At 34.9% G+C, this 12854-nt stretch overlaps 1 protein-coding gene across 1 annotated transcript in view; it reads right to left on the bottom strand.

Moving 5' to 3' along the window:
* The window catches only part of LOC105520962 (solute carrier organic anion transporter family member 1B3), a 112201-nt gene that overhangs the window by 29534 nt on the left and 69813 nt on the right, over window positions 1-12854 (bottom strand). The window contains exons 10-13 of the mRNA XM_011954976.1: window positions 9909-10073; window positions 8227-8422; window positions 6843-7008; window positions 4229-4413 (exon numbers count right to left, since the gene is read on the bottom strand). Coding sequence (XP_011810366.1) covers window positions 4229-4413; window positions 6843-7008; window positions 8227-8422; window positions 9909-10073 — 712 coding nt within the window. The remainder of the gene's footprint in view (window positions 1-4228; window positions 4414-6842; window positions 7009-8226; window positions 8423-9908; window positions 10074-12854) is intronic.

Genomic DNA, 12854 nt, shown 5'->3' with positions numbered 1-12854 from the left:
GTGGGTAAAGGATATGAATAGACATTTTTCAAAAGAAGACATACAAATGGCCAATAAATACATAAAAATGCCCAACATCACTAATCATCAGAGAAATGAAAATTAAAACCATAATGAGATATCATCTTATACTCGTCAGGATAGCTATTAATACAAGATGAGAAGAAAAGTGAATGCTTATACACTGTTGGTGGGAATGTTAATTAGTACAACCTCTATGGAAAACAGTACAGAGATTTCCTGATGACCTAAAAATTGAACTACCATTTAATCCAGCAATCCCACCACAGGGTGTCTACCTAAAGACAAAGAAATCATTTTATTAAAAAGACACTTCCTGCATTGTATGCTTATCACAACACTAGTGACAAAGCAAAGTCATGGAATCACTAATCACTAAATTTCCATTCACTGATAATTAGATTAAAACATTGGTATACATGTATATACTATGGGATACTAGTGAGCAATAAAAAAATGAAATCATGTCTTTTTATAGCAATGTGGATAGAAATGGATGCCATTATCCTGAGTGAAATGAATCAGAAACAGAAAGTAAAAAAAGCATGTACTTACTTTGATGTGGGAGCTAAACAATGGGCACACAAGGATGTACAGAGTGGAATAACAGACATTGGAGACTCTAAAGTGTGGGAGGTTGGAAGGGAGTGGGAGGGAAGAAATACTACCTACTGAATATAAAGTACACTATTCAGGTGATGGGAACATTAAACCCCAGACTTTACCACTGCCTCATATAATCCATGTTTCACAACTGTACTTGTATCTCTAAATCCAGAAAAATGAAAAAATTTAAAACAACCAAAACAACCTTTTGGTTTGACCTCCCATCTTCATGCACTAGTTTTGTTTAGGGTTAACACTGATGAGCATATAATGAAATCCAATGGTCACTTTCTAGTCCCTAACTCCTATGAACTCTCAGCAGGCCTTGACATAGTTTCTTTATTCATTACTTCTTCATATATTCTTCACTGTGCTTCAAGGACGTGATCCTTTCCCAGTTTTCCTCATAACTCATGGGACCTCCTCAGTTTCCTTCAGTGTCTTCTCCTTCTGTTATTAATCTCTAAAGTTAGAGTGCCTGTTGCTGTTCCTAGGATGTAGTTTCTAACTGTACCCAGTCCCTAGAACATCTCAATATGCCACTGGATTTAAATAGCATCTGTTTATGTTGCAAACTCTAAGATTTGTGTCTATGGCTTATTCTACATATTCATTGTCGGTAGATACCTAACAGGCAGCTCAGTTTTACAGGGATATAAGAAATCTTGCTTTTACACTTCCTCCAAACTACCCTTCCTTCGTATTTCCCCTTTTGTTCAATAGTATCACCATCTTTCCAGAGCTCAAGCCAGAACCTTGGGATCGTCCTTAAATTCTCTTTCTCACATGCCACATTCAATCAACAAGCAAATCATATTGGCTTTGCCTTAGAAAATGAAACAAACCAAAGAATGAAGCACAAATATCTTCCCACTTTCTTTATCATAACCATGCTCAATAATACCTCATCATGAAGAATGATCATAGCCTTCTGCTTTCCCTGATTTCATTCCTCTCTTCCAAAAACACGTGCCATGCACAGTCAGAGTGATCTTCTCATTAGGTAAGCCAAAGCATTAGGTAACACTAATGCGTAAACCCTCTGGGGCTTCTGAACATACTTAGAATAAGCTCCAAAGCCTTTCCTCTGAACAATATAATCTGGACTATGCTAGCTCTGTCATTGTACTTCATACCTCTCTCTTCCTCAAACGCTTTTTTCTATCCTTGTATGTATCAAGTATGCTCCACACAAGGGCCTTTGTCTTTCCTCTACTTTGCCTAGTTTGTTCCTTTCCTGTCCTCATTTAGCATGGCTTGTAGCTTCTCCATGTCTTCATTTAGGTCTCTTGTCATATAACTTTCAATGCACAATATCTGAACTAGTGTCTCTTACCTATCCCCACTTTTTCTATCTTCTGACTCTTATTTTTCTTTCTAGTGCTTCACATTTACCCTGTTTTACATATTTACTTGCTTATTTGTTTATTAGTTCTTCTGTATACATTCACTCTCCATTCCCTATCCCCACTGGACGCTAATGAAGTTTTATCATTTTCATTCACATTTGCATCCTCAGTGCATGGATCCGTGGCTGACACACGTAATGAATATGTACTGGATGATTAAATGTTTACACTCCTGCTTAGTCTAGTTTTAACAATAGCCTTATGATGTAAGCATTAGAAAATCATTGATAAAATGAAGTTTATATTTTCATTCTCTAGTCAACTTTAGAAAATTTTTCTTAAAAAGAAATAAATAAATACAAAGGAAATGAAAGGCTGGTGAGAAATTAATAAATGCTTTGATAAGTGGTAATGTTGATTTAATCACTTTTTAATTGGATAAAACATAACTATATTCAAGGTTGGAATAATGTTTTTAAAACTCTCCTTTTCTCATGAAAAGGTTTCAATTAAGAAGCTCAAACATGCTGAGATGTAAACTAGTATGAAATTTTGAGGTGAATTTTTATAAGTTAATGAATTTGTAATTTGGAAATATAGAAGGCTTCTTCTGAATAGACATTTTAATTAAGATGAAACTATACTTGTGGAATATTTATGGTACAGAATTTAATAAAATTTGCAGGCAGGGTGAAAATTTAACAACTGTAAACTTACTTGGTTTACAGGTTTATATTCATGTTAACAAAAATTAAAACACATTGTTGGTTGCTTTTTTTTTTTTTTTTTTTTTGAGACGCAGTCTGGCTCTGTAGCCCAGGCTGGAGTGCAGTGGCGGCGATCGCGGCTCACTGTAAGCTCCGCCTCCCGGGTTCTCGCCATTCTCCTGCCTCAGCCTTCCGAGTAGCTGGGACTACAGGCGCTGGCCACCACGCCCGGCTAACTTTTTGCATTTTTAGTAGAGACGGGGTTTCACCGTGTTAGCCAGGATGGTCTCGATCTCCTGACCTGATGATCCACCTGCCTCGGCCTCCCAAAGTACTGGGATTACAGGCGTGAGTCACCGCGCCCGGCCGACTTTTTTTTTTTTCCTACCATGTCGTGCTGTTGACTGGCCGTGAACTTACGATCAACTAGTAGGTTTTAAAAGTACAATTAAATGTTACCCCAGGTCACTCTACTTACCATGTATATTTTTAAGATCTACATGCATGTCTTTACATGTTTCCAGTTTTAGGTGATTGAGTGCTTATCCTGGCCAGTAGGGCACACATTATCTGCTTCCCCGCTAACTCTCCAAACATCATCTGCCATACCCCTCTCACTCAGTGTGTTCCAGTAAACTGGCTTCTTTTCATTCCTCAAAAATTCTAGCTCTTTCCTGTCTTAAGGAAACAAGACCTAGACCCTCTCCCTGAAAGCCCTTCATTTGGCTTTTTCTTTACCTCCTTAGATATAATGTCACTTCTTTTGAGATGTACTCTGAATCTTTCCCGTCACACCCCCTTACTTTAATCCTAAATTTAATGTCTCTTTTTATTCCTTTAATTGGAAGCCTTTTCCCTTATTAAGACAAAGAGCAATGTGTAATTATGATTTTATTTTTATACTTATTTGTCTCACATCAGTCTTGTCATTTTCTAAGCTGTGAGACAACAGGTACCTTACTGGTTTTACTTACTAAGAAATATTCTTCGTCATATCCTGTCTAAAAAACTGTTTTATAAGTGAAAAAAGGAATGAATTATTTACACAAACTTTTCTTATGTCTACAAGGGTATCGTAAGATACCAGGTCAACAGCCATGCTGTGGGTGAACTGAAAGCATTAGAATTTCATTACAAATTGAAGTTTATATTTATACCTGGTTGCTAAATGTTTTCTTCAATGAAATCAACAGATGATTTACTCTAACTGGCTCATTAGGATGCAACGCAACTCAAAATTAAAAGTTCTTTTACAATCACACAAAGATTCTTCTACTATCGAGGCAATTGTCAATCAGTGTGTGCCTTAAGATTTTTATTAAGAGAAGAAAGCATAGAGCCTGGATTTGACAATGGAAGTATTGGAAATAAAAATTATTAATGATGGCATTGAAAGATCAAAATAATTCTAAGAAAATGCATTTTCAAAGAATTAAAAATTGACAAAATATGAATTTGAGCTCAAAATACCGTACAAATATGCCTATCATTAGGTGTGTTTTAGTCTAATATATATGTGACAATGTTTCAAAGCATCATACTTACTTCACAATCAGCAAGATACATACGGTACCTCCTGTTGCAGAGAACAAAGAGTTTATGACTTGAATTGCAACATAGATGTAAAATTTCCTTGTACAAGCATCATCTCTTGGGCATTCACCCAAGTGCGCTGAGTAATTTCTGTTCTGGAGACCAGTTACTTCCACACAACTACAGTTATAAAACACCTAAAAATAGTTTTTGAAATATTACCAAATATATTTGCCAAATACAACAGGGCTATGAATACATTTCATTATATTTAAGGAAGCCTCAAACTAAAATATTTACAGTTTAAAAAATGTTATAAAAATATACTTGCTTAATACTGAAAGGCAAAATAGCTTCCTGAATTTAGGAAGTTAAGAAATTAGTGTATGAAATGCTGTATATAATTTTTTCATTAATATACATTATTTAAAATATTTCTCTTCCACCCATATTTACTTTCTAAAATACACATTCTTACTCTCTTTGACCGGTTCTAAGTATTAGTGACTTACTCTGGGAAAGAACTACCAAAGAATCCAGAAAATATAGCAATTTGAAAAGGGACAAAATCTAGCCACTCATGAAAATGGGACAGAGTGCAGGGGAAATAGAGCCAGGCAGGGGTGCCAGAATTCTACTTAAGAAGGCAAAAGCAACATTCAAGACCATAATGACAGGTAAAAAAATATATTATATTATTACTAGAAAGATTTAACACAAAAGAATGTCCTGGCTAATGGTTAGAGTATAGAAGAGTAATATTAGGAACAAGTGATTTTAGAGATTTCATCAGGTAGGCAGTATATGTTGTTAGGTGGCTTTAATAAGTTCTGCTCTGATTCTACACTAGAGATTTGAGTTCATCTTGAAACTACTACTGCTAAAGACTATTTACTGAAGGAGAACTTGTAAAAGAATTGACCGGGTGCAGTCACTCACACCTGTAATCCCAGCACTTTGGGAGGCCGAGGCAGGCAGATCATGAGGTCAGGAGTTAGAGACCAGTCTGGTCAACATGGTGAAAGCCCGTCTCTACTAAAGATACAAAAAAATTAGCCAGGTGTGGTGGTGCACACCTGTAATCCCAGCTACTTGGGAGGCTGAGGCAGGAGAATCACTTGAACCCAGGAGGTGGAGGCTGCAGTAAGCTGAGACTGTGCCATTGCACTCCAGCCTGGATGACAGGGCAAGACTCCATCTCAAAAAAAAAAAAAAAAAAAAGAGAGAAAGTAAGAAAGAATTTAAATCCATACTTGTATGGTTCAAGAAAGATTCCTTTTTTCCTTTTTTTTTTTCAATAAGAATAATATGGAGGAATCTTTTATGGAGCAAGCACATTGGCCAGTGAAACCAAACTTTGATACAGAGAGCATTATTTTAACAATTTTACTGAGGATTTAGTAAAGGAACTTTGCAGTAGCCCCCCCCATGGTATAGCCATTGCCAGTATTAAGATGATGTCTCCATGTAGACAGAGCTCTCTTTAGGATACTATACTAACATCATGTATCTTTCAGATCTCCATTACTGGACAACATGGGACCAGGGATTAAATGGGGCACCCTTACTGAAAGGTACTAGAGCTGATGAATATGAGATGTGAGCTTTTAAGTATAGTCTTTGGGCCACGTATGTGCAAGTTTATTAAAGTTGTAGCCTATCTTCAAGGAAACTAGGATGCTCTATTCTTCAAATTTCTCCATGCCGTTTAATAATACATTGGTAGGACATTGGGCAAGGGAAAGATAGAAAATGTTTAGAATTGAAGCATAGAAGAATGTGGTAGGGAGTCATAATCACAGCTGACTATATTGCTAATGTTGGTAATAGGGAAAGGGCCTGAAAAACAGTTATGCAACTTTGTGAGATTTTGAATTGATTGTAGGTATGGGGAAGAGCATACCTAATTTCCAATCATTGGGAGTTACCCAGGATATTGGGAAAAATCCATGTGTCACATAAAAAAAAAAAAAAAACCTTTGAGTTAAGAAAGAAATGGAATTTCCAACGGATATGTTGGCAATCAGCGAGCAGGATACTAAATTATACCGAGTTAAAGAAGTGCCAGCTTTGGGAACATCAAAATAGTAAATCAAGAATAGGGAATTCGAGTGAACATGAAGCCTTGACTAATTTCTTAGAAAGTCCAAGGCCACAGTGAGTCCCTAGCTAAACTTATCAGGATGTATATATTAAAATGCAAACAGATTGTTGCCATCATAAAGCGGGTAGTGCTGACAACTGGCTAATTCTGAACTTTCCCCTAACTTCTGAAGGGTAAAGTAATTCCAAATTAATAAAAATCATGTGCTTTAGTCAAATGAGAGACTTCTTAGATACCCTAAATGCATTCAAATTCTAACAGGTCATATTCTTAAAATCTCAAGAAAAAAAGTGGGTAATCTCTAATTAGAAATCAAGCAACAGAGAAGTCTGATTGTGTCCTAAGCAGAGTTTTATATGAAGCTTTGTTTATACTTCACAGCTATCATGAGGACAGATAATACTGGAATCTTTTTCTTTAATCTTTTTATTGGAGACCTTAGTTATAGGAAGATTTGATAAGTAATTATTAAATCTGTGATTTTGATTAAGGAGAGGAGAAAAAGCAAAAACTAATACTCACTGTAGACTTTTTAATACCACTTAAGGATTTGCATCCTGCTAGACAAGGTGACAGGTAAGTTATTCCATTGTTCCCACAGATTGGTTCCCATTGACTTTCATCACAATTGCACTCTGAGTTGCAATAAGAAAGTGGTACATCTATATGAGATGCCACTGAATTATTTCTGAAAACATATGATAGAAATATATCAAAAAAAGAGAAAGAGGAAGTAGAGAAGGAGGAGAAGAGAGAGACAAGGGGATAAGGAGAGGGGAAATAGAGGAGGAGGAAGAGAAGGGGAAAAGAAGAGAAATAAGAGAAGGGGTTTTCCTTTAATCAGAGAAATCTGATTTGCTGACATCTAAATGGCAATTTTTGTAATGCTTATTGACTTTTAACTCTCCTTCTTTACCAAGACATGACTTATGACCTAGAAAAAGTAAAACTTAAAAAAGAAATAAAAGAGGTTAGATAAGACTTAGACAAGAGGTCTTTATCATTCTATCAAATAAACTTTACATTAGATAAGTAACTTCATTTTTCTGAGATTCACTTTCTCTTCAGGGAGATAATGGCATTAGATTGACGTTCCTCTCAGCTCACTTTAAAATTCTCTGAATCTATGCATGTTAGTTAACATTGTGGAATTTTGCAATCTGTATTTTAACTACATAAAAAAAGAATTCGATGTGGTTAAAGCTGAACCTCTGAGGAATAAAAAATGAAAAATAATAGAATCAGTTGAAAAAGGATAAAAAATCTCTGTATATTTTTTGAATAAAACTATAATATTGTTCATACTGATTTACTTTATAATATAGTTATAAATTACAAGATATAATTTTATATTTTGACTAAAATTATAAAATATGTTATTTGTATAATGTTTAAGCTTAAAGATTTCAAGTTATTTGTTTTGTAAAGATATGATAATTATTGAGGATTTATGAAATATCTTCAAATGAGTATATAATTTAAATTAAGAAAAATAAGTAGATTGTTAATTTAGAAAATACATTATGAATAATTTTATTTAATGACATCTGATACCTCTAATATCTCAAATTTGTGTCTTAATCTTAACATTGCTAGCCATATAATGTGTGCATTTCTCTCAATCTTACTTTTACATCTATAAAACTGGGGTAAAAGTGTCCACCACTCATTTTAAATACCCATAAATTATAGGTGTTATTATTTCAACCTATGTAGCTTTTCCTTAAGGAATAAAACAAATTTTTATCGTCTTAGGAAATGGACATTTTAAGAATTTGAAAATTGAAATTTCTCTCAATTAAAATAAAGTTTAATTACAATTGTTTTCTACCCTATTTTACTTGCACATAATCTTTTAATTCAATGGTTAACATATCACACAATTTATACAGCAATATATACAAACCCATCATAGGTCAAGGTTAGGCCGGCAACTGATTTGCTTTCACAGATTAGAGGGAAATAAATAAGTTGAAACAAGAAGGATATTATCGAAGTAAGAAGTGAAAATTTGGCAATTCCAACTAAAGACAATTTGAATTTTTTTATGATATATCCTCCTAAAAACATTCCAGTTGCAATCGTAGGAATGGTTATGACTCCTAGAAATAAAAGAAGAGAAAAAGGCTATAATTATATGAATCTGGTTTTTCTGATATGTCTTTATTTATAGAATACAGTGTATATCAACCAAATTCACCCTTTCTTATTTCTTTAAGGGTGGTGAACCCGGAAGGCGGAGTTTGCAGTGAGCTGCGATCCCGCCACTGCATTCCAGCCCGGGCGACAGAGCGAGACTCCATCTCCAAAAAAATAAAAAAGAGAAGGGTGGCACACTAGGGTGGAGGTAAGGGACAAGTATACCATATGAGAGACAAAAATAATTTATTTTGGCCAATTATGAGAGCTTGGTTTCCTCACGAGCAAAAGGCAATGGCTAAGAATATTTATGTGTCTAAAACGGTTATTTCTATGAGGGGCTTTCTTTTTCTTTCTTTCTTTTTGGCAATCAACAACAACAAAATCTTTCTTCCTCTGAGATTTCTATCCTACCACCTAAAATCCTTTACATCTCTCAAAACAGAGTTTCAATCCTCAATAACTCACTCCAATTTTGCCTAAGGCTTTAGAATTAAATTCTTGAACTAATCTCTTTATTATTCATAAAACACATATATACCCTGATAGATAAAAATGTCTACATATAGGATTAAAAATGATTGATCCCTCTTACAACTTTTCCATTTCACGGTCCTGTAAGTGTTATTACAGGTGAAGATTCCTCTAACAAAAAATTCAAGCCAGGTTATTGCGAGTCAAAACTTAATCTTTCAGTTTAAGCCTGTCAGTTCAACAGGGAGATCATCCAGAAGCCTGTTCCAATGCTTCAGTATATAGATTTTCTAATTATTGCTTTCCTATGTACATATGACCTAGATACCTACCATTTGATACATTGTTTAACTCATCAAATATTTATCAAATTTCTACAAGATTTCTACAACACTGGAGTTGTGGGAGAAGTGATATAAGATAAACTTTCCTTAAGGAGAAGGTCTCAATATGACTTTGAAAATAGGTATTGTAGTAAAAAAAAAAAAAAAAAAAAAAAACCCTCTCTAAAATATGATGTTTGTTTTGAATCATGCATATTTTGTAATGTGTTTAAATTGATTCTCCTTCTGAAAAACATTAATATTATGTGTTTTGTAAGTAGCTGAGGCCTTATTTCCCTTATTTCAGTCCATGAATTATAGGATTATAATGGTTATATTATAAAAGGGTTTGTCTTAGGATCCAAGTAGTATAAGATCCAATTATGCAGATACCACATCTAAATGTTTTATTCACAAGCAATTTTTTTCTTTAGAATTTCACCTATAGAATTAAATTCACCTAACATGAGATGCAACCTCAAATGCAGAACAACGATGATATCACAAGATGGAGAAATTTTGTAAAGTTTGAGAGATAATAAGATTATATTTAGTAAAATATAAAATCACCTTCATAATAAAATGTGACTTGGAACACATGTACTCAGTAGTGTTTCATTTATCAAGCAAACAGGTAAAAAATATGTCTTACCCAACAAAAAGTTAGCCTGAGATGCAGACTGACCATACTGTTGCTCCATATATTTAAAGATGTAAGTAAAAGAACCAATAAAGCTGCTTATTTGTAACAATGTCAAAAGCACGAATATAACATACAGGGGATTGGTAAGGAGGCTTTTCAAAGACTGGAAAAAACCTATAGAGTTATAAAAATAAGATATTTCAATAATAAAATATATACTAATATCTGAATTTTGTAAATATAAGTTATATAAGACTTAAAGTTACAAAAGACATAACACAGAGATAGTACCCTGCAATCCTACTGTCAAGTTTTTAATATATTCCTTCAGTATTTTCCATATGTATATTATTATTTTTTCTTTCCTTCATTTTAACATCAAATAGGATGATACATAAATGGTATTTTTTAACTTGTTTTGTTCACTTAATATTTGGTTATCTTTGGCACTTTACCATACTATTAGATATAGACTAATTCACCTATTCATTTATTCAATAAATGTTTGGTTTTCAATTGGGTACCAGGCAATATGCTTAGTGTCCAAGAAACAAAAAAAAAGTGAATCAGAAATATGATGTTCGCCAGGTGCAGTGGTTCATGCCTGTAATCCCAGCACTTTGGGAGGCTGAGGCGTGCAGATCGCTTGAGCCCAGGGGTTACAGACCAGACTAGGCAACATGATGAAATCCCCTGTCTACAGAAAATACACAAATTAGCTGAGCATGGTGGGGCATGCATGTAGTCCCAGTTACTTGGGGGGCTGAGGTGGGAGGATCGTGTGAGATAGGGAGGTTGAAGCTGCAGTGAACCATGTTCATACCACTACAGTCCATCCTGGGAGACAGGGACAGACCCTGTCACAAAAGGAAGGAAGGAAGGAAGGAAGGAAAGAAGGAAGGAAGGAAGGAAGGAAGGGAGGGAGGGAGGGAGGGAGGGAGGGAGGGAAGGAAATGTGATGCCCCTTATTTATTAGCATTTAACATAATTATATTAAAACTGTAATTGTTAAATATAAATTTAAATTAAAGATAGTATAATCTAAGACACAGAAATAAGAGCACTAACATTAAAAAATTTTACAGAAAACATTAGTATGAGGGCTCAGACCTCTTTTTTCCCTGGCATATAGCTTGTGTACCATCAAATACTGCCTCAGTAAATCTGGCAGTATTATAAATTCCTTATAGTAAGATGCAAGAAGGTGAGGCAGGGGAGAATGATGTTGGTCCCAAGTGACATTATGACAGTAATAGTACAACAACCTATGCCTACAAGTAGGTGCGGTAACAAACTTCTAACTTCTGTCCATGGCAGAAATTATGTGATCTGGGTCTGTGATTGCCAACTCAATCAGCCATAATATGAGATAAAAGTGGAAGGAACTATTTAGAACAACAGGAAGTTTCAGAGTACAGCAAGAAAGTCCGAGATATGGTTACTGAGAGATGGATGATATGGGCTTTGAAAGATCTTGCTCTCTATAGACTTTTAAAGATTTTCATTAGATATGGACAGTACTTTCAAACGGTAACAAATACTTTGTTTCCTCTGATTGTAATAATAAGGAAAGACAGGGAAATGGCACAGAACAGAAAAGAGTTAAGAAAATGTATAGCAGGAATAAAAAATATTTAAAGTTGTTAAAACAAAGCGCCAAACTTCCCTCCTGAGGTCTCCCCAGTGAGGAAGAATCACCACTGATTTGTGAGGCATTCTAAGAGAGTCATGACCTTTGCTCAAAATAAATGGAACATGTGGATTAACCAATTGTTAAAGTTTTGAGGTAAATAGGAACTCGGATGTCATATAAACTGAACTTCCATACAATCATAACTCACTATATGTTGATCCATCAAAAAATGGATCAATAAACAACTCAAGTGACATTACTCTACCTCAGAGGAACTTGCTGAACTTTTGAAAAGTTCTCATTGTTTACATGTTGTCTTTGTAACGAACTGGAATTTTCTTTGCTTTCTGATCAATTAGTCTTAGTTCTACTCAAGAATGTATAGAATAAATCTAATTTGTTTTTCTGACTATAGGTACTTAGTATTTTAACCATTCCTAATGGTCACTTAATTAAAATTCGCTTTACTATTCATGTCACTACCTTTAAAGAAAAAAAAGCTCATAATATAGACAATGTTTACAGTTGCCCCTTTATTTGCACCTTATTATCTTCTTTATTCTTTTTGGGCTCACAGTCAACCCTGGTCCTTATTGGTTTAGAAAATCCATTAATTGGCCAGACGCGGTGGCTCACGCCTGTAATCCCAGCACTTTGGGAGGCCAAGGTGGGTGGATTGCCTCAGCTCAGGAGTTCCAGACCAGCCTGGGCAACATGGTGAAACCCCAACTTTACTAAAATACAAAAAATTCGCTGGACATGGCGGCGTGCTTCTGTAGTCTCAGCTACTCTATAGGCTGAGGCAGGAGAATTGCTTGAACCTAGGAGCCAGAGGTTGCAGTGAGCCCAAGATCATGCCACTGCACTCCAGCCTGGGTGACAGAGTGAGACTCTGTCTCAAAAAAAAAAAAAAAAAGTAGAAACAACAACAACAACAAAATCATTAATTGTTATGGATTGGATTAGATAAAGTAGAAACATAGCATAGACAAAATAAAAAATCCTTGATATGCTATTTTTAGTAGGCATGTTAAACTATAAAACTCATTAATGATGTGCTGGTAAACATTTAACAACAGATTCATTGGGAAACAAACCCGATTTGTAATATTTTTCCATTTCCATGGCAACACATGATGGTAAATTCTCCTACCACGGACAATTTAAAGCTACCTACGCAGCTGAAATTGAGGAATCCACTCTAATGAGTGAATATACAAGGCTCCAGCATCCCATTGCTCTTGGGTTAGTGTGGTGGAGAGGAGAAAATAACAACAACAACAAAGGTAAGTGAAAGAACTGATGAGAGAAAGAATATGGGT

The sequence above is a fragment of the Colobus angolensis genome, unplaced genomic scaffold (genome assembly GCF_000951035.1).
Source record: "Colobus angolensis palliatus isolate OR3802 unplaced genomic scaffold, Cang.pa_1.0 Scaffold11, whole genome shotgun sequence".
NCBI classification, from domain to species: domain Eukaryota; kingdom Metazoa; phylum Chordata; class Mammalia; order Primates; family Cercopithecidae; genus Colobus; species Colobus angolensis.
This window is presented reverse-complemented; position numbering and strand designations above follow the sequence as displayed.